At 39.0% G+C, this 21124-nt stretch overlaps 1 protein-coding gene across 6 annotated transcripts in view; it reads left to right on the top strand.

Annotated features, from left to right (window-relative positions):
- LOC115222454 (neurobeachin) overlaps nucleotides 1–21124 on the top strand; it is a 322620-nt gene that overhangs the window by 112931 nt on the left and 188565 nt on the right. For 5 of the 6 annotated variants that reach the window (XM_036511698.1, XM_036511694.1, XM_036511699.1 and 2 more), the window contains exons 34-38: nucleotides 2259–2385; nucleotides 7733–7841; nucleotides 11258–11424; nucleotides 14585–14706; nucleotides 19771–19914. In XM_036511698.1, the coding sequence (XP_036367591.1) occupies nucleotides 2259–2385; nucleotides 7733–7841; nucleotides 11258–11424; nucleotides 14585–14706; nucleotides 19771–19914 (669 nt within the window). The remainder of the gene's footprint in view (nucleotides 1–2258; nucleotides 2386–7732; nucleotides 7842–11257; nucleotides 11425–14584; nucleotides 14707–19770; nucleotides 19915–21124) is intronic. The other variant, XM_036511695.1, reaches the window with a different exon arrangement.

Genomic DNA, 21124 nt, shown 5'->3' with positions numbered 1-21124 from the left:
GAAAGCTACACAGCTGTTTTGAGAAAGCATCTCTTGTACATGAGTAAAGCTAAAAAGCTCAGAGTTAGCAGTTGGAGGTGAAAAGTGTCCAGTAGTAGAATTGCTAGATTTGGGATTTCTGCAAATTTGTGCATCATTGATAGCAACTGTATCATTCAACTTCGGTAGTAGCTGAATAATATTCTTAAGGCTGCAATTTACTCACATGCAGTATCTTTCATTGCTTGTCGCTAATTCAGTTCTTAACCAAATTGAAAACTCTTAACATTTTGGAAGAGGGCTGGTCCCTAGCTACATTTTGGCATAAGAAAAATTGAGATTTGGTCCAATAGAAAAAAGTTTATGTCAAAATTTGTAACAGCATTATCGGAGAGTAAGTAACACCACCAATCAAATTTAGATCTAAATAACTTTTTTTTATTGTAAAAGCAAAAATGTATTTATCTTAGCTTCAATGATAGAAGAAGGCATGAAGAATTTCATAGTTTTGGTCTTATGCAACAAAAATTTGTATAAAAAAAGTTGCGATGTAAAATATGGAAAAAATATAACTAAGGCAAAAAATTGGATATAAGTATAATTAATTTTTTTTATTTTAAAAACAAACTATATTTTAATTAAGCTTAAATGATAGAGCTCAATTCGAGGAATTTCATGGTATCAGTCTCATGCAATGAAGTTTTAAAAGAAAATGTTATCAGTGTTTGTTTCTCAAATTTGAGGGTGAATATATAGTTCTATACTTTTTTATGAATATTGTTCAATAAGGGGACTTTAAATATATGTCACCAGCATCATTGAGGTAAGGAAAAAGTTATCATTGACACCATTAATTGGCACATTTGACACATTATTAATTAGCATAATAGCATAGTCTGGAAAAAACACAGATTACATGGGAAAATGTGAGCAAGAGAAATAATATTCTTAAGATTATAAACCAGGAAGATTACAGGACAAGTAATTACATCTGATAAAGTACAGAACAAGAAAATTTTTACTTAAAATATTGCATCTAAGAATAAAATTTGAATATTAAAAATTACAGTAAATCCTCGAGTATAGTCCACCCTTGAGTATAATATGCAGGGGATTTTTAGGAGGCTGTACCTCTGAAAAACCTAAACCTTGTGTATAATACACACCCCTTCTCTAACTTGAGTCGTGCGTCATTAAGCCAGCAGCACTGAGTCGAACAAACACTTCCGTGCATGCGTAATACAATAATGGTGATGTTCTTAACTGTTATATGGGAATGTAAATATGTTTGCAAATTGTTTTTGTTACATGTTATTCTGTGTTCTGAATACTTTTATTTGTTTACTGCAAGTTATGGATGATTCTTTTTTGACTTCATTGCTTTCAGGCTTAGCTTAAGGTATTTTCATGCCTGACATCACAAAATGCATCTGAATAAACATTGCCAGACAGCAAATAGAGACTCGAACATTGCTTAGAAAATATTTTTCATTTTTAACCTCATATAGAGTACGCACTAGGGATTTTGACCTTTAAATTTTGGGAAAAAAATGTGGATTATACTTGAGGATTTACGGCATTTGATTTTAATTTACAAAGTAACATCATAATTAAACAAATTACCATTATTTTGTTAAAATATTCACTCACTAGAATGCTTAAAAACTGAAAGCCAGCAGTACCAATATAGCTAAAGTCTTATGTAAAGTAGAATAGTATATATGGTTGGCAAATTCATTATATAAAAATAGGCATTGGGTCAAGACTAAAAATGTGAAGACTTGACAAAAACTTAGGCAATAACTCAAGCAAATTTTACTGTGAATTTGTTGTTATGGTTAGATTTTACTGTAATATATAACTAATTTTTGTATTCTATTTATTGTACTAACTAATTATATACTATTATAATTTTTCATAACCTATTTTCAAATTTCTAATTATTAATTAATAATTTTAAAAATTAATATTTTTAAAGTGCAAAAAATATTTTTAGTTATTTAAAATTTTTAATAGAAGTAACAAGTGGCATAAAAAACCACCTCTCCCTCTCTCAGATACACTCACAGTCAAGGGGCATTTTACCCTTCTCATCTCTCATCTATCAGGTATCCAGCTGTACAAATGATGCCAAAGTAGATATTGGAGCATGATGTTGTCTTCACACAGATGACAGTGTTGTGGCTTATATGCATTGGACGTTATGGAATATGGATGCTAAAGGATGATGGTGATAGTAGCGGAAGATCATTAAAAAAGATTTTTTTTTGTCTCCACAGGCCTTGTTACACTGAAGCAAAGTTCATCTGTCGTAGAATTAGTGATGTTGCTTTGTTCCCAGGAGTGGCAAAACTCTCTTCAGAAACATGCTGGACTAGCGTTTATCGAATTGGTCAATGAAGGAAGGTAAGTTATTTTTTATATTATAGAAGTAAATGTGTACCTGTGATTTCCATATTGTGGGTCACACAGGTGCAAGCATGGTTGTGTAGTTAAGAACTACACTTCCTAATGACATGGTTTCAGGTTTGGTCCCATTGCACATTGCATGGCACATTTGGCAAATGATATCTCCTCTAGCTCAGGACAACCAAAACCTTATGTGTAGATTTGGGACAGAAACAGAAAAGCTAATCACATGTGTGCATATATATAAGTTTATGTGTGTGTGTGTGTATATATACATATACATATATATATATATATATATATATATAGCAAGTGAAAGAAAATTGAAGTTGTTTTCGTATTAATTTATTTATCAAGGTCATGGAGAAATGTGTATAGGTTTTTCATTATATAATCTGTATTATATCATCAATATTGTATGGCACGTAAAAAGCACCAATCTGATCATGGCCGTTGCCAGCGTCCCCTGGCACCTGTGCCGGTGACACGTAAAAAGCACCCACTACACTCATGGAGTGGTTGGTGTTAGGAAGGGCATCCAGCCACAGAAACACTGCCAGATAAGACTGGAGCCTGGTGCAGCCTTCTGGATTCCCAGATCCTGGTTGAACCGTCCAACCCATGCTAGCATGGAGAACGGACGTTAAACGATGATGATGATGATGTTAAATGGTATATTTAACATGTAAAATCACAAGCATGGGTTGTGTGGTTAAGAAATTTACTTTCCAACCACATAGTTTAAGGTTCAATTCCACTGCATGGCACCATGTGCTGTGTTTCCTATTTCCACTCCAGGTCTTGTGAACAGATTTGGTAGATGGAAACTGAAAGAAGCCCATTGAAAAAAATATATATTTATTAAAGTCGTATAATTTTCATGAAGCATTGTCTGATGTAAATAAATATTTCAATTTTTTTTTAGCCCCAAAAAATCCAGGTTATAACATTGATAAATCAGGTCAAGGATTAGTACTTTTACATGGCGGTGAATGATGACGATAGTGATTATGATGATGCTGTCCACTTATCCATGCTTGTATCGATCAGGTGGAGATCATTGAGGCAGATACACTTCCTATCTCTAGCCCTACCCTGTCTCCATGCAAGTTGGTATTTCCCAATGGCCAAACGTATTCTCATATTCGGAAAAGAATGACACTGCTTGTATGACAGTGACACTCATCTACAACTATCACGTGATGTCAAGACAAGGAGACACAAACGTACTCACAAAGAGAGCTGTGTGTTGGTGATGGTGAAGTTGGAACTTCTTTTAGTTTCTGGATTTTTCTGGCTACTAAATCCACTCACAAGGCTTTGGATTGCCTATGGCTATAGGACAATAACAGAAGACACGTGGTCATGGTGCATCTCAGTGGGATTGAACCTGAAACTATGTGGTTGAGAAGCAAACTACTTAACCTCAAAACTTTACCACCCTATCTATGGTAAACTGTCGAAACAAACAAGTTGAAATGTGAATGTGATACAGCTGAAATAAAGAGTTATTTCCCTTTATTTGACGTTTAAAAAAAATTATCTTTGCAGATTCTATCATGCTGGAATGCCACCTTGAAGGGTTTATTTGAACAAATTGCCTTCAGTACTTAATTTTTCCCCCAAACTCTGGTACATGCTCTATCAATGTTTTTCTTTTTTTTTTTGCCAAACAGCTAAGTTAGGAGGATGTAAACATGCATTCAGTCATGACTGAGCAAAGGAGGCACAAATTTTGCTGTTACTCTTTTCATTCACAATTCCTCACTCAAAATTCGTTGGCAGAAACTCTGGGACACACCAGTCATATCAACAAGTTCATCATCAACTGTTCAGTGATGGTCCTCTGACATCAGTTCATGAATTTTCGTGGCCGATACCAGCGCTGCCTTGACTGGCTTCCGTGCCAGTGACACGTAAAAAGCACCAATCCGATCGTGGCCGTTGCCAGCCTCGCCTGGCACCTGTGCCAGTGACACATAAAAAGCACCAATCCGATCGTGGCCGTTGCCAGCCTCGCCTGGCACCTGTGCCAGTGACACATAAAAAGCACCAATCCGATCGTGGCCGTTGCCAGCCTCGCCTGGCACCTGTGCCAGTGGAACGTAAAAAGCACCAATCCGATCGTGGCCGTTGCCAGCCTCGCCTGGCACCTGTGCCAGTGACACATAAAAAGCACCAATCCGATCGTGGCCGTTGCCAGCCTCGCCTGGCACCTGTGCCAGTGGAACGTAAAAAGCACCAATCCGATCGTGGCCGTTGCCAGCCTCGCCTGGCACCTGTGCTGGTGGCACGTAAAAAGTACCCACTACACTCATGGAGTGGTTGGCGTTAGGAAGGGCATCCAGCTGTAGAAACATTGCCAGATCAGACTGGAGCCTGGTGCAGCCTCCTGGTTTCCCAGATCCCAGTTGAACCTTCCAACCCATGATAGCATAGAAAGTGGGCGTTAAACATTGATGATGATGATGATGATGTTTTGATTCATTTGGGGAGGTTGACAGCCATCCTGAATGAGGTGACAATTCCTAAAGCATGGAAATCACTTGTAAACTTGTGTTTTGGCTCATGGCAGTGGGCTTTGTAAGCTGTTTGAAGTATGACAACTATTTCAGTTACCGTTTTCCCCCAGCAGGAAACAGAATTTCATGGAAACACACTGTTCTTTTGTGTCAGCTATCGCAAAAATCGGTGAATAAAACAAAGATGCACCATGTGGCAGTATGACTTCCTTTGATGACGCCGGTCAGCAGACTGATGCCTGAGGGTTGCATCAAGTGACTTCTAGCTGCAGGAGCCTGAACTACAAGTCTTGTCCCACAGAGAACATTTCCAGTTACTTTTGGACACCCATTCCTACATGTGTGTGTGTGTTTGCATTTTTCTTGACATCACATGATAGTTGTGAATGAGTCATACAAGCAATGTCATTCATTTCCAAATGTTCTGCAACAACATGTCTGGCCATAGGGAAATATTACTTTGCTTGGATAGAGATGAGGGTTGGCAACAGGAAGGGCATCTAACTGTAAAAAAAATCTGTCTCAGTCAACTCTTTCCTGTACAAGCATAGATAAGTAGATGTTAAAATGATGTCTCCACAGAATTTGAAATGGGTCGCACCAAAGTTCTTTTTTTTATTCATGTATTTTCTTTAGATCCTTACTCTCTATAGAACATAGACCATCAACAACTTTTCTTCACTTTTCTTCACTTTGGGTTATCTTTCCTCTTGTAAGTGTTGCTGGGTTTGAATTGTCATCGATGCTTCTATAACATTGCTTTTTTGTAGGTAGAGGTGTTTGCCCTATGTCTATCCTCTGGGAAGAGGTGATCCATGCTAGCCTAGCCTCTGTTCTTTGACCTATCTAGCATGGGAGGAAGCATAACCAGGAGTATGTGCTCCATGTACTACCACAAGGATTGGGTCCTTGCTTGGCATATGCTGTCCAGCCATAGTATCCATCTGCATGGCAATTGGCAGTAGCACTGACAGATTTGCCATTCTGGAGTATTGCCTCAGCACCACCCTGTTCGACTTGTTTGTAAAAATGGAAACAAAAAGAATCATTTGTGTGCTCAGAGGGATGTTCTTTGTGGAGCAGCTGTCACACTCTGATCTATTGAGTCTCTTATTGCAAATGATGCAGTACATTCATTCACCACCTAAGTACAAGATTTAATTGGAAAATCTCACCCTTCCTAATTCCTGGCCATGGACCTCAATTAGAATCAGTTATCATCATCATCATCATCATCATTACCACCACCATTATCATTTCAAGGCGGTGAGCTGGCAGAATTGTTAGCATGCTGGATGGAATGCTTAGCAGTATTTTGCCCGTCGCTATGTTCTGGGTTCAAATTCTGGTGAGGTTGACTTTGCCTTTCACTCCTTTTGGGGGTCAATAAATTAAGTACCAGTTATGCACTGGAGTTGATGTCATCGACTAGTCTCCTCCCCTCAAAATTTCAGACCTAGTGCCTATAGCAGAAAGGATTATTATTATTATCATCATTATTAAGGTGGCCAGCAGGCAGAATTGTAAGCATGCCAGGTGAAATGCGTAGCAGTATTTCATCTGCCATTACATTCTGAGTTCAAATTCTGCTGAGGTCGACATTGCTTTTCACCCTTTCGGGGTTAATAAATTAAGTATCAGTCGGACAATGGGGTTGATGTAATCGACTCATCACTTCCCCCAAAATTGCTGCCATGTGGCAAAATTCAAACCATCATCATGATTATTATTATTATTATTATTATTATTATTATTGTTATTGTTGTTGCAGTGAGCTGGCAGGCTTATTACTGCATTAGACGAAATACTTAGCAGTATTTCCTCAAGTTCTTTACTTTCATAGTTCAAATTCTGCCGAGGTCTACTTTGCCTTTCATCTTTGTAAGAGTTGATAAAATAAGTACCAGTTGATTAGTTAGTACTGGGGTGGATTACATTGACTTACCCACTTCCTTGAAATTACTGGTCTTGTGCCAAAATTTGTAACTTATTGTTGTTGTTGTTGTCATCATCATCATCATCATCATCAGCAGCAGCAGTAGTAGTAGTAGTAGTAGTAGTAGTAGTGAAAAAAGAAAGCAGCAGCTGGCAGAATTGTAAGCACATTGGACAAAATGCTTAGTAACATTTCTTCTAGCTTTATATGTTTATCTTTCAAATTCTGCCGAGGTCATCTTTGCCATTCATCCTACTAGGGTTAGTAAAACAAGTACTAGTCTAATATTTGGGGTTGGTGGAATCAACTTCATTCCCCCATCAGAAGAGCTGGTTTTGTGCCAAAATTTGAAGAAATTATCCTTATTATTTATCATTCTATAGATTACTGTTCCTGCCAAGATCAACTTTACTTTTATCCTTCCAGGGCTGATAAAATTTATACCAGATGATCACTGGGGTCAATTTAATTGAAGTATTCCTCTTCATAAAATTGCTGGCCTTGTGCCAAAAACTTTGGAATAATGTTTATTATTTTATATATAATGAAATTACTGTATACAGTGCTCAGGTGCACCACAACTTGTCAGAAAGTGCGTATAAAGTATATGCAGTAATGTACAAATGTCTGGAAAGCGAACAATGTATGAGTCAGATACATGCTTGCATGTGTATGAAGGGGAGAAAATCAGGTGTAGTGTTGGCGAATCTCAGAAAGCATGGAAGTTTTGAAGGATGCAGTGCTCCAACAACTAACAACTGATGCCGGCAGTCTGTTCCATGCTCCAGCAACTCTCAGCGTGAAAAAATGTTTCCTAAAGTCATGGAAGGAGCTGTGCTGTTTTCTGACTTTGTAAATATATTTTTTGCCTGTTTTTATTTTTCAGATTACTTGCTCATGCAACAAGAGACCACATTGTGCGTGTTGCTAACGAAGCAGAATTTATTTTAACGCGTATGCGGGCAGAAGATGTGCAGAAACATGCTGAATTTGAGGTAAATGTCATTCTGTTGTGCACGAGTAGCACAATACTCAGCTGTGCAAATATATTATTTTCGTTTCCTTTCTTCATCGTTATAATCATTTAATGCCTGTTATCCATGCTGGCATGGTTTGACCATTTCACCAGATCTGATGAGTCACAGGAGACTGCATCAGGTTCCAGTGTCAGCTTTGGCTGGACCTCTGCAGGTGAATGCCCTTCCGAACACCAACCAATTTACAGTATGTACTGGGTACTATTTTTATGCACTGACACTACAATAGGGAGACTGTTGAGATATATATATATATATATATATATATATATAAAGTTAATCCAAACATGAAAACACAAAGAGAAAACACAACAACACAAGGACGTGGAACAAGTATAGTGTTATTGGACGCTCAGGAAGGAAAGGAAGAAGGAGGGTTTAACATTTTGAGCGGAGCTCTTCGTCAGAAACATAGGAAAAGGAAAGATCCAGAGAAGGAAAGACGGAGGAAAAAAATCGCCAACGGTACACACGCGGTCACATTTTGAATGAATATATATATATATATATATATATATATATATATACACATACACACACACTCAAGAGGACCCATCCACCGCAGAAGAATTTATACTGGTGCTGGTGCTATGTAAGCACCCAGTACATTCTGTAAAGTGGTTGGCATTAGGAAGGGCATCCAGCCAAAAAAACCATGTCCGAACAAACAACGGAGCCTGGTGCAGCTTCTGACCTCACCAGCTCCTATCAAAGCATCCAGCCTATGCCAGTATGGAAAACAAATGTTAAAATGATGATGAAGGTGATGAGGATAATATATGTATGTATCTCTCTCTCTCTCTAAGCCTCACTCTGTCTGTCTGTCTGTCTGTCTCTCTTTCAAATGCCACTTGCTTCGCCAAGACTTCCTCCACCCCCACCCCCACCCTATATAAACTAGCGCATGCGCTTGGATTCTCCTACTCGATTTTTAATACCTCTGCCAGAGGAGACGAATCTCAGAAGCTGCTCAGATAAGAAGCTTTGTCTTTTCAACCTCGTTCATCTGTTCTTCTATTTCTGCACAGATCATAAACCCCTTATTAGTTCCTTTCATTATTCTGTATATTTCATTACCATGTAAACATGTAAATATAGTTTCAATAGTTTCGTCTTCCTTGTTGTTGCCTTAAGGTAACCTTAGTTCACGCATGTCCTTAACCGCCATATATTCATTTATTTAAGTTTATCACACAGTCACTTATTTCTCTAACTTTGTCATAGATTGGCTGACCGAAAACGCTAAGATTTTTCAATTCTGTTTTACTATTATCAACATTTGCTCTTTCGTTAAATTATGTTACCCAAATCTCTAAAGAATAATTTTCTACCTCGTGTTCTGACCACCCTAATTCTGACACCCCCTCTCTCGCTTTGCTTCACTCTGACTGTCTGTCTCTCTCTCGGCCTCACTCTGTCTGTCTGTCTCTCTTTCGATTACAACTTGCTTCGCCAAGTGGTAAAATGGTTGGCATTAGGGAGAGCATTAAACTGTAGAAACCCTGCTAAAGCTGACATTGGGGCCTGACACAGCTTTGTGGCTTGTCAGATCCTGTCAAACTATCCAACCCATGTCAGCAGGAAAAATTGATTTAAATGATGATGACAATGATGATGATTATATATCACCATCATCATCATCATCATCATATTTTAACGTCTGCTTTCCATGCTAGCATGGGTTGGACAATTTGACTGAGGGCTGGCGAACAAGATGGCTGCACCAGGCTTCAATCTTGATCTGGCAGAGTTTCTACAGCTGGATGCCCTTCCTAATGTCAACCACTCCGAGAGTGTAGTGGTGCTTTTACGTGCCACCGGCACGGGGCCAGTCAGGCGGTACTGGCAACAACCTCACTCAGGAATATAGCATCAGTGGTGCTTTTCCCTGGCACAAAACCAAATTGCATCTCATCCAAACTGACTCTCTCCTTAATTAGTTCGGCTAAGACCCTCTCCGTGACCTTTATTACCTGATCCGACAGCTTGATACCTCTGTAATTATTTGTTTCTAAAGCATCACCTTTACCTTTGTAGCAGTTGACTATTATGCTGCTACACAAGTCATTAGGTATGACTCCTTCGTGTATCACCTGGTTAACTATACGGGTGACTAGGCTATAACCAACACTGCCAGATATTTTGAGCATCTCTGCGGTGATTCCTGATGGGCCTGGGGCTTTCCCTGTCTTCATACTCTTAATTACTTTATCTATACATATATATATGTATATAGGTGTTGGTATGGTTGTTTGGTTAAGAATTATCATTTGCAGTTATGTGGTTTCCTTGTGTATGCGTGTGTGTGTGTACCCTTGTCTTGATATTGTGATGGCTGTACAAGTGATGTTGTTTACTTAATCTTCCATAGAGTAGTATTTAACTTGCTTTGATATATGAGGGTTAGCAACAGGAAGGGCATCTGGACACAAAAAGAAAATTGCCTCTGCAAATTCCTTCTGACTCATGCAAATATGGAAAAGTGGTGTTAAATGATGATAATGATCATGACAGTATTCTGTACAGTTACCATCTACCAATTCCATGCATATAATTGGATGTCTGAGTCTATTGTTGTTATTGTTGTGACCCCCTTCGGTCATGGCACTGACCATGCGCTTGCACCTAGAAAGTTACCCTCCAAGGCATAAGCCTGGGCAAGGTTGTTTATGGAAGACCAGCAGTCACCTATGCATACCGGCCTCCCCTCTCCACACCACCAGTGTTATTCAAAGGAAAGGCAAAGGGGCCGATACAGCTTGGCCCTAGTGACGTTGCAACTCATTTCTACAGCTGAGTGAACTGGAGCAACATGAAATAAAGTGTCTTGCTCAAGAACACAACATGCAGCCCGGTCCGGGATTCGAGCTCACAACCTCACGATCGTAAGCTCGATGCTCTAACCACTGAACCATGTGCCTTCACTCAATCTATAGATACCTAAGATTCCATATAATGAGATAGAAGTTTGGGAGCATGTGACAAAGCTATCTCAATGTTCATATATACCTAATGTGTGTATAGACAGACACACACAAACAGACAGCATATAGACACAGAAATAGACTGATGCACAGACAGACAGACTGATGCACAGACTTGCATAGACAGACAGAGGCACAGACAGATAGAGTAAAAGAAGTCGTGTGTGTGTGTGTATATATGTATATATGTAATCTTAAATTGGCGGGTAATGTACTTGTATAAATTAAATCTTTGAAGAACAGAACATAGACAAAATCTTAAAGTTGCAAGTAATGTACTTGTATAAATATAATCTTAAAATAGTGGGTAACGTATTAGCAGATAAAGTAGCAGGTAATGTACTAGTGTAAACAGAATTAACTGAAATGAATTTCTTTTCTCTATTTCAGTCGCTTTGTGCCCAAACTGTAGTTGAACGCAAAGAGGAAGAGAAGCTATGTGACCATCTTATAACCTCAGCAAAAAGACGGGACCATTCCATTGCTAATGTACTGCGAGAGAAGATTGTTAACATATTAACCAACAAACATGGTGCCTGGGGTACTGTAAGTAATAGGTAAGTGGTTATATTCAGGGCCTTATTGAAGAAAAACAACAGCTTCTAAAATGTGACTAGCCACTTAACCCCTCCGCTCAACTTGTTCCCTAAGAATACATCCAGAAACCTCATCTTCACTTAGTGTCCATTTTCCAGGTATGGGTTTGACTGGAAGTGGTAAGATAGAGAGCTCCATTCTGATATTCTCTGGTCTCTATGACTGGATGCCCTTCCTAATGCCAACCACTCCAAGAGTGTAGTTGGTGTCTTTTATGTGTCACCGGCACAGGTGTCTTTTATGTGTCACCAGCACAGGTGTCTTTTATGTGTCACTGGCATGGATGGGCTTTGTGTCACTAGCACAGGGGTCTTTTATGTGTCACTAGCACAGGTGTCTTTTATGTGTCACTGGTATAGGTGCCTTTTACGTGTCACCGGCATGGGTGCTTTTACATGTGACCTCATCACTATTTTTGTCTCTTTCCAGCCACTTCCACCTTCTTTTCTAAAATGCATGTCAGACCTCTTCAGCAAAAATCCTGTACTGCACTGGTCCTTTCTCACATGCTATTATCACTTATATCCTGGTGCAAAACCACTCCTCAGGCTTTGTAGTCTTGCAAGCTGTATGACAGCGTCACTAGTGCTGGTAATGATTGCATTGTTCAATTAAATAGAGCTTGAAACGGTCATACTGCATTACCTCTGAATATCCTGTTGATAAATATATATATATATGGCTGTGTGGTAAGTAGCTTACTTACCAACCACATGGTTCCGGGTTCAGTCCCACTGTGTGTCACCTTGGGCAAGTGTCTCTACTATAGCCTCGGGCTAACCAAAGCCTTGTGAGTGGATTTGGTAGACAGAAACTGAAAGAAGCCTGTCGTATATATGTATATATATATATATATATATATATATATATATTATATATATATATATATATATATATATGTGTGTGTGTGTGTGTATGTTTGTGTGTCTGTGTTTGTCCCCCTAGCATTGCTTGACAACCGATGCTGGTGTGTTTATGTCCCCGTCACTTAGCAGTTCGGCAAAGAGACCGATAGAATAAGTACTAGGCTTACAAAGAATAAGTCCCGGGGTCGAGTTGCTCGACTAAAGGCGGTGCTCCAGCATGGCCACAGTCAAATGACTGAATAAGTAAAAGAGTATATCACCTTGCTTTCCACCCCAGACTGACCAAATCATTGTGAATGGATTTAATTGATGGAAAATTGAAAGAAATCCATCTTATATGTGACAGGTTCCACATAGTGTCAGTCTCTCATATTGACTAACAAAGCATTGATCTGCCCAGGGGTTTAGTAGAGGACACTTGATCAAGGTACTGCAGAGTGGGACTGAACCCCAAAACATATAGTTGCCAGATAAGTGTCTTAACCACACAACGATATCTGTACCCAAAAGACAAAAACAACAAAAAAATGTTTTAAAAAAATGTGAATTCTTTGCATCAACGCCTTTCAAAGTTTTAATTGTTTTGAATGACAACGAAATGATTATCTCCCTTGTAGCTGAGAACGTTAAGTGGACCACATATGAGAGAGATTTTACTTAAATCAGATATCTGAGATAAAATTAATCACATGGATTCAATATAACGCTTCCTATTGTATGAATAGTGACCTCCCTTGGGTTATACGACCTGCGATAGACACCTTACCAGTCTACTTGTAATTATCTAATAGTTAATTATCAGTATCTTTGTCATTATGATATCCAGTCTTCTGTGTTTGCATGGGATGGACAGTTTATTGAGGCAGACTTTTTTTATGGTTGGATGTTCTTCTTGACACCAACCCTCAGTTGTTTCCAAGCAAAATAATAGAAAGTCCCATGGCCAGACATGTTCTCACAGAATGCTGGAAATAAGCGACACTGCTTGTATGACTTTTGCATGCATTTGTGTCCTAATCACACATGATGCCAAGACAAGTGGACACAGACACATGCAAACGCACTTGGGTGCCAGTGCCATATAAAAAGCACCTGTGCTGGTGCTGTGTAAAAGTAACTAATATACACTGTAAAGTGGTTGGCATACAGAATGGTATACAACCGTAGTAAACCATGCCAATATAGGTTTGGAGCCTGAGCAGCTCCTCTCAAACTGTTCAACTCATACCAAGATGGAAAATGGACATTAAACAATGATGATGATGACACACCCATGAGTGCATCTATGTGCTTATATGACAAGCTTCTTTCAGTTACCCATCTACCAAATCCACACACAAGGCTTTGGTTGGCCCAAATCTTGAGTAGAAGACACTTGCTTTAGGATCCATGGAGTTGGACCGAACCAGAAATCATGTGGTTCGGAAGCTGACTTCTTAGTTACATCTACTCAACCATGACTGTGAAGGTGTAACCCGATACTCATCATCAGCATATATAATGTCCAGTGTTTCGTGCGGGCATGAGGTGATTGGTTCTGACAGGATCTGACAGGTCCGATGGCTGCATTGTACTCCACTGCCCACTTTGGCATGGTTTCTGTTGCTGGATGACGTGTTAATAATGTTGATAATTTCGTTGCTTGTCTTGGCTACTTTTTTTATGTCACCAGCACTAGTGAGATCACTATGCAGTTTGAAAGACTATGAAGCATAAGGGAGGCAATTTATGCTAGGAAATGGGGGGTAAATGTATGAGAGAAGAGGCTAGAGCAGAACAGGTTTTTTGCTATAAATAATCTCTGTGCCTACTCATATTTTAGGTTTGGGAGCTTGACAGTATTCTGTCATGTGGTTAGGTTTAGGGCTGGATGGTTTTACAGGATCCAAGTCTACATTATGGTTCACTGTCAACTTTAATATGGTTTCTATGGCTAGATGTGCTTCCAAATGCCAAACCACTTACAGACAATACGGGATGACTTTATTGTGAACTAGCACTAGTAAGGTCACAAGGCAGCATGTAAGACTAAGATACTTTTTGACTGATTGGGGTCACATTTGAGAGGAAGGCATCTTTATATTACATGATGAGCAACTTAAATATGAGAGAAAGGGGCCAGAGCATTATAAGTTTCTTGTTTCATTGCTATTCACATTTTAGAGATTATTAGAATGATCGTGGGGTGTTGTTGAATATTGTCTTTATTAATTATCTTGGCATCTAAATCCTGTTATTTTGTATTTTATTGCAGCAGAAGTGAATTTTGGAAACTGGATCTCTGGGAAGACGATTTCCGCAGGAGACGCAGATTTGTTAAGAATCCTTATGGTTCTACGCACCCAGAAGCTACATTAAAAGCTGCTATTGAACATGGTATGTAACAAAGAGAAAAATTCTCATCATTTTTATCTTTTTATTTGTTTCAGTCATTGAACTGCAGCCATGCTGGGGAAAACAAATTAACTGCATATTTTTAAGTCTAGCACTTATTCTATCAGTCACTATTGTTGAACCACTAAGTTACGGGGATGTAAAGAAACACATCAGTTGTCAGATGATGGTGGTGGCACACTCCCCACACCCACACATGCATATACTTCAAGCTTCTACATTGTTTCTGTCTACTAATTCCACATACAAGGTATTTGGTTAGTCCAGGGCCAAAGTGGTAGACACTTAACCACAAAACCGTGCCTGATGGAAGGGGATTTATTTAAATACTGAGGTATATCAAAGTGGAGCACACCACACTTGATAACTAGACAATATGACACAAATCAGCTGATTATCCTTTCCATTAGTGTTCAACATCAAAGGAAAGTTCATTGGGTTGTTTCATAATCTGCAAATCCAAGCATATTCGAAATTGAGTGGAGCTTTAAACCTAGCTTGAAGTCATAATAAAAAGACAGATGAATGGATTATGTGGTATATCTACAAATGTTTTGTTAACATCATCATATAGGCAGGTATGTATAGACATGCAATATCTATAAGGTTATGTAATTTGTTACATTTAAGCTCCCAAAGCTTTAGGTTATACTATAGTGTAGACCGATAAACGTTGATATGCCACTTTGTTGAAGAGTATAGCAGCATTTGAAAATCAAATAACGAACACCACTAGTTTAAAAGTGGAAGTGAGCTAATTGAAATCAGGGAATTCAATTTAGCTACCCTAGAAATTGACAGCAGAAAGGAGGAGTGTCAAGTTGTGTGTGTAAATAGTAGGGGAACCTAACAGGATCAGAACAAAGAACAAAAGAATGTGAAAAAAAGGGCATGCTTCACCACCTCATCCCAGGTCTTCCTGGGTCTACCTCTTCCACATGTTCCTTCAACCACTAGGGTGTGATACCTTTGCACACAGCTATCCTTATCCATTCCCACCATATGACCATACCAGTGCAATCGTCTCTCTTGCACACCGCATCTGATGCTACTTAGGTCCAACTTTTCTCTCAAGTTACACTCTGTCGAGTATGCACACTGACATTACACATCCATCGGAGCATACTGGCTTCATTCCTTGTCAGCTTACACATGTCCTCAGCAGTTACGGCCCATGTTTCACTGCCATGTAACATGGCTGTTCGTACACATGCATTATACAGTCTACCTTTTACTCTGAGCGAGAGACCCTTTGTCACCAGCAGAGGTAAGAGCTCTCTGAACTTTGCCCAGGCTATTCTTATTGTAACAGCTACACCTTCAGAGCACCCTCCCCCACTACTGACTTGGTCACCTAGGTAACGAAAGCTATCAACAACTAGTTTTTCTCCCAGGAATGTGACAGAAGTTGTTCTCTGCACATTTTCAGTGTTTATTGCTCCTGATCATCTGCTACATACAAAAATTATCTTCCCTACCTCTACCCGGAATTCTTCACTGTACTCGTTGCCAACCCTCACCTTACTGACAGCATTTCTGTACATGGCTTGCACAGCTTTCACTAACCATTCATCTATCCCTAGTTTCCTCATTGACCACCAGTTAAGGGATCAGGGACCCTGTCAAAGGCTTTCTCCATGTCAACGAAAGCCAGGTACAGAGGTCTATCTTTGGCTAGGTATTTCTTCTGCAGTTGTCTTACCAGAAATATAGCATCAGTGGTGCTTTTCCCTGGCACGAACCCAAACTGCATCTCATCTAAACTGACTCTCTCCCTAATTAGTTGGGCTATGACCCTCTCCGTGACCTTCATTACCTGATCCAACAACTTGATACCTCTGTAATTATTTGTATCTAAAGCATCACCTTTACCTTTGTAGCAGTTGACTATGGTGCTGCTACACAAGTCATTGGGTCTGACTCCTTCGTGTATTACCTGCTTAAATATATAGGTGACTAGGCTATAGCTGACACCGCCAGATATTTCGAGCAACTCTGCGGTGATTCCTGATGGGGCGGGGGCTTTCCCTGTCTTCATACTCTTAATTGCTTTATCTACCAAAGTACTGTCAATTTGGATAGCTGGTCCCTCTGTTGGGTTGGCATTTGGCAGACTTTCTTTCTCCCATTCATTCTCTGTATTGAGCAACCTTTCTTAGTGGCGTCTCCACACCTCTCTCTTTGCAGCCTCATCTAGTGCAAGTGAGCCATCATCCATGTGGACACATTTCTCTCCTATGACATCATGATTCTCTCTCACACACTGTCTTGCAACACAAAATACCTCACATCTTTAGTCCTCATGGCGCAGAACATGCAAATTTTTTCTTATCTGCTTCCCCTCTGGCTAAATAAACCTGTCTCCTAGCTTCCCTTTTGGCAGTCTGATACAATTCCCTGCTACCACCGTTCTTCCAGTCCTTCCAAGCCTGTTTCTTTTCTCTGATAGCCCTATCAACAACACTGTTCCACCACCACATTACCTTGTGTCGAGAGGAGACTTTGCACCATCCACAGATCTAGTCATTGGCCCTCAGCAGGTTGTCCCGAGAAACCTCCAGTTGCCTTCCACATCATGTGATGCTATATCCCCTAATCCAAATAGTAATGTCTAAATTAGGTAGAGTGGTGTAAAGATTAAAATGTTTTATACTGTTATTTGGGAAATTATACAAATACAAAAAGGGTTTTGTTTAAAGTTTGAAACTATTCTGATTATATTTTAAAATTTAATTTTACCTTTGTATTTGATATAGTTTGAACAATAAATAATTATAGTCCCAAACTGTTTAAACTATGATTTAAAATTAATGATAACAGTAAGGTTTTATGGTATATAACTTATAGTTAGAGCAAGTATGTTCCTAACATGCCAAGAATCCTTTGTAGAGTGGGTTTAAAACGTAGAAACGTTTGGATAGAGGTAGGCATTTAATTCTCAATTCAATTTATTTATGAATAATGTTACTCTAGCACTTCAAGATTTCAAACAATTCTATACAACAGAGATTGCAATCATATTTATTGCTTAGATAAAACTTAGCATGTTTCATGTTAAATATAACTACGTATTATTTTCTTTTCATTCCCAGATTTTTATGGCAAGAGAAATTGATTTTGTTTTATCTCTCCTTTGAAATGTATGGAGCTGGTTAAGTAAAATATATATGATGGCTTCTGCACAGTTTCCATCTTCCAAATTCACTCACAAATCACTGGCACTGTATGAGGTACGATGATGAAGGTCCCAGTTGATCCAATCAATGGAACAGCCTACTTGTGAAATTAATGTGCAAGTGGCTGAGCACTCCACAGACACATGTACTGTAAATGTAAATCTTAGAGAGATTCAGCCTGACACAGAATGTGACAAGGCTGTCCCTTCGAAATACAGGTACTTTTTTTTCCAGTTGTGTAGACTGGTGCAATGTGAAATAGAGTGTCTTGCTCAAGGACAAAATACACTTCTGGGAATCAAACGCATGATTTTACAATTGTGAACCAAATACCCTAATCACTAAGCTATTTGCCTTCACATGAGTGCTCTTACTCACAAGGTACTGGTTAGTTCAGGGTTATAGTCGAATGCACCTACTTAAGGTGCCTTGTAGTAAGACTGAATCTGAAACTATGCAGTTGCCAAGCAAGCTTCTTAGATCATGCAGCCAAACTTGTGCCTTTTTTGTAATATTTTTGTTCTTGTTTTTTGTTGCTGCTTCATTTCTGCAAGTTTTAATTGAAAAGGTGGTCAACCATGGTGATTTAACTTCTGGATTGTGTAACTGGTCTTAGGAAGGCATCGAAACCATAGAAACTACATCCAAAAATGGACCTTAAATGACTTAGTTGCAAGTATTTAAGACCCATCTAGTGGGGAAGTAACTGCAACGAAGAATGCTCTATGACAAACCATTTAAGCCATGCTAGCAAGGAAAGTGAACATAAAATGATGTTGATAATGATGATGATATGCACAAGCATCTTCACATTATTAATGTGTGTGTGTGTGTTGTATCATCTTTGCTTTAGCATTTGAATTTCCATGCTTGTTATGGATCAGATGAAAATATGTTAGCACAAAGCTTTCTACAACTAGATGCCCCCTTTTTCATACAAACCATTACCTGTTTCTAAACCAACTTATTACCTGTTTCTCAAACAACAAACAGCTTGGACATTCAGCAAACACATGTTGAAATAAGGGAAAATAGGAATTCACCCACACAAACATCTCCACATGCTCTTATATACATACATATATATAGTAATAATAATGATAATCCTTGAATGGTATTTATAAACATTTAAATGCATCGCTACACGTGTTTCCACCAATCGCTTGTCTCTTAAGTTCATCATCGTTTAGTGTCTGCTTTCCATGCTAGCATGGGTTGGACGGTTCAACTGGGGTCTGGGAAGCCAGATTGCTGCACCAGGCCCAGTGTGATCTGGCAATGTTTCTGCGGCTGGATGCCCTTCCTAACGCCAACCACTCCGTGAGTGTAGTGGTTGTTTTTTACGTGCCACCGGCACAGGTGCCGGACGAGGCTGGCAAACGGTCACGATTGGATGGTGCTTTTTACGTGCCACTGGCATGGAGGCTAGTCAGGGCGGCACCGGCTACTGCCACGTTCGGATGGTTCTATTGTGTGCCACTGGCACGGAAGCCAGTCGGGGCGGCGCTGGCAACGACCACGTTTGGATGGTTCTCTTATGTGCCACCGGCACTGGTATCACAGCTACAATTTCCATTGATGTTGATCGATTTCGATTTCGATTTCGATTTTTTAAGATCACAGTCCTTATTCCTGGGATGATTATAGTATAGCCCGTAGTATCCATAGGCATCAGGTTGATCATCTTCATGCATCCATTTCTTCAGGTAATATAACATTAATGGATGTTTAACAGAGGGATGTTTATCCCTATCGACCAGTGTTGAAGGTTGATTGAGTTATGTTGATTGAGACATGGTGATAATTGTAATTAATTTTTGTTGTTTTAATGATGTTAGAACTAATTAATTTTCTACTTCCTTTTGTTTAGGTGCAACAGAAGATGCAATTAATCAGGCGTGGGAGGCTTTCCATGCACATTTGGCAAATGCCAAGAGGGGCCAGCAGCAACCTCCAGACTATACTGATGAAGAACTACTAATGGAAGAGCGAGATTTTGAACAAGAATTCTCTGGTAAGCTATTTTATTTTTTCTTTATTTTTCTTTATTTTTTTTTTTTTTGCAAGTCCCAAACATGGCAAAATGCTACATACTGTAAAAGGACTATGAAGAAGAAATTAAGATAAAAGGAATGAATTTACTTTTAGTCTTGAAAGAATTTGGGTTGAAAGAAGTGGGGAAAACAATGAAATAGAAGAGAGTTCCAAAGCCTGGAAGTTTGAGATAAAAAAAAAAAAGCTATGACTAGAAAGACTTCCTTATTTGTGGAAACACCACCAGGTCCAGTTGTGGTAGTTTTTGTAAGAGAGTTCAAATTAGATTGAGCCTTGAATTCCATGGGCTCTGGGAAGGTAAAGATGATCCACACCTGTCTTTATGTGGTACATCTTATTATAACTCAGCAGCTTGCATATTTTATGTCCAGTTCAACACATTGTAGCTATAAGTAGAAATAATAATAATAATTATTATTATTATTAAGATCACTGCCTGGAATCAAACTCGGAATCTTGAGGTTAGTAACCCGCGAATTAACCACTAAACCATATGCCCGGGTTCAGTTCCAGGCAGTGAACAACAACATCAAAAAATCGACTATCCTTCTCCCCCAAATTTCAGGCCTTATCCTATAGTAGAAAAGATTATTATTATTATTATTATTATTATCATTAAGTTTGTGAGCTGGGAGAATTGTTAGCACATTGCACAAAATGCTTAGCAGCATTTCTTTCCACTCTTTACTTGCTAAATTCCAGTCTCATCGAGGTTGATGTTTTCTCTCCTCCTTAACTGGGGGTTGATATAATCAACTAACTCCCTCCTACTAAAGATTGTTGGCCTTGTGCCAAAAATTGAAAACCGTTATAATTGGATAAAAATAAAATGAGGATCTTTTTGCTTTGACCAGCAGAATTTTAAAATAATTTCTGGCGGTGTCATGAAAATGCCACCCATAATTATGACCCTAGTATCGATCTATTGCATTTCAATCTGTTTTAGGGTTAGAGTTAGGGTTAGGGTTGGGGGGAAGGGTAGCTTTTCTCTTCAGAAATGTAAATAAACCCAATCTGTTTCTTAAATGAGGGACATTTTCATATGACACCGCCAGAAAATTTTTACGGCAGAGAATGCTTTTTAGCTCAATAGACGTCATTGATTGGTTGAAATTGCTGAAATTGAAGAAAAGAAAAACAACAAATATCTTACAAACTATAGAATTTTT

This window comes from Octopus sinensis, linkage group LG20, assembly GCF_006345805.1.
Source record: "Octopus sinensis linkage group LG20, ASM634580v1, whole genome shotgun sequence".
In the NCBI taxonomy this organism is placed as follows: Eukaryota; Metazoa; Mollusca; class Cephalopoda; order Octopoda; family Octopodidae; genus Octopus; species Octopus sinensis.
The sequence above is the reverse complement of the archived record's forward strand: the minus strand, read 5'-3'. Positions and strand labels throughout refer to the sequence as shown.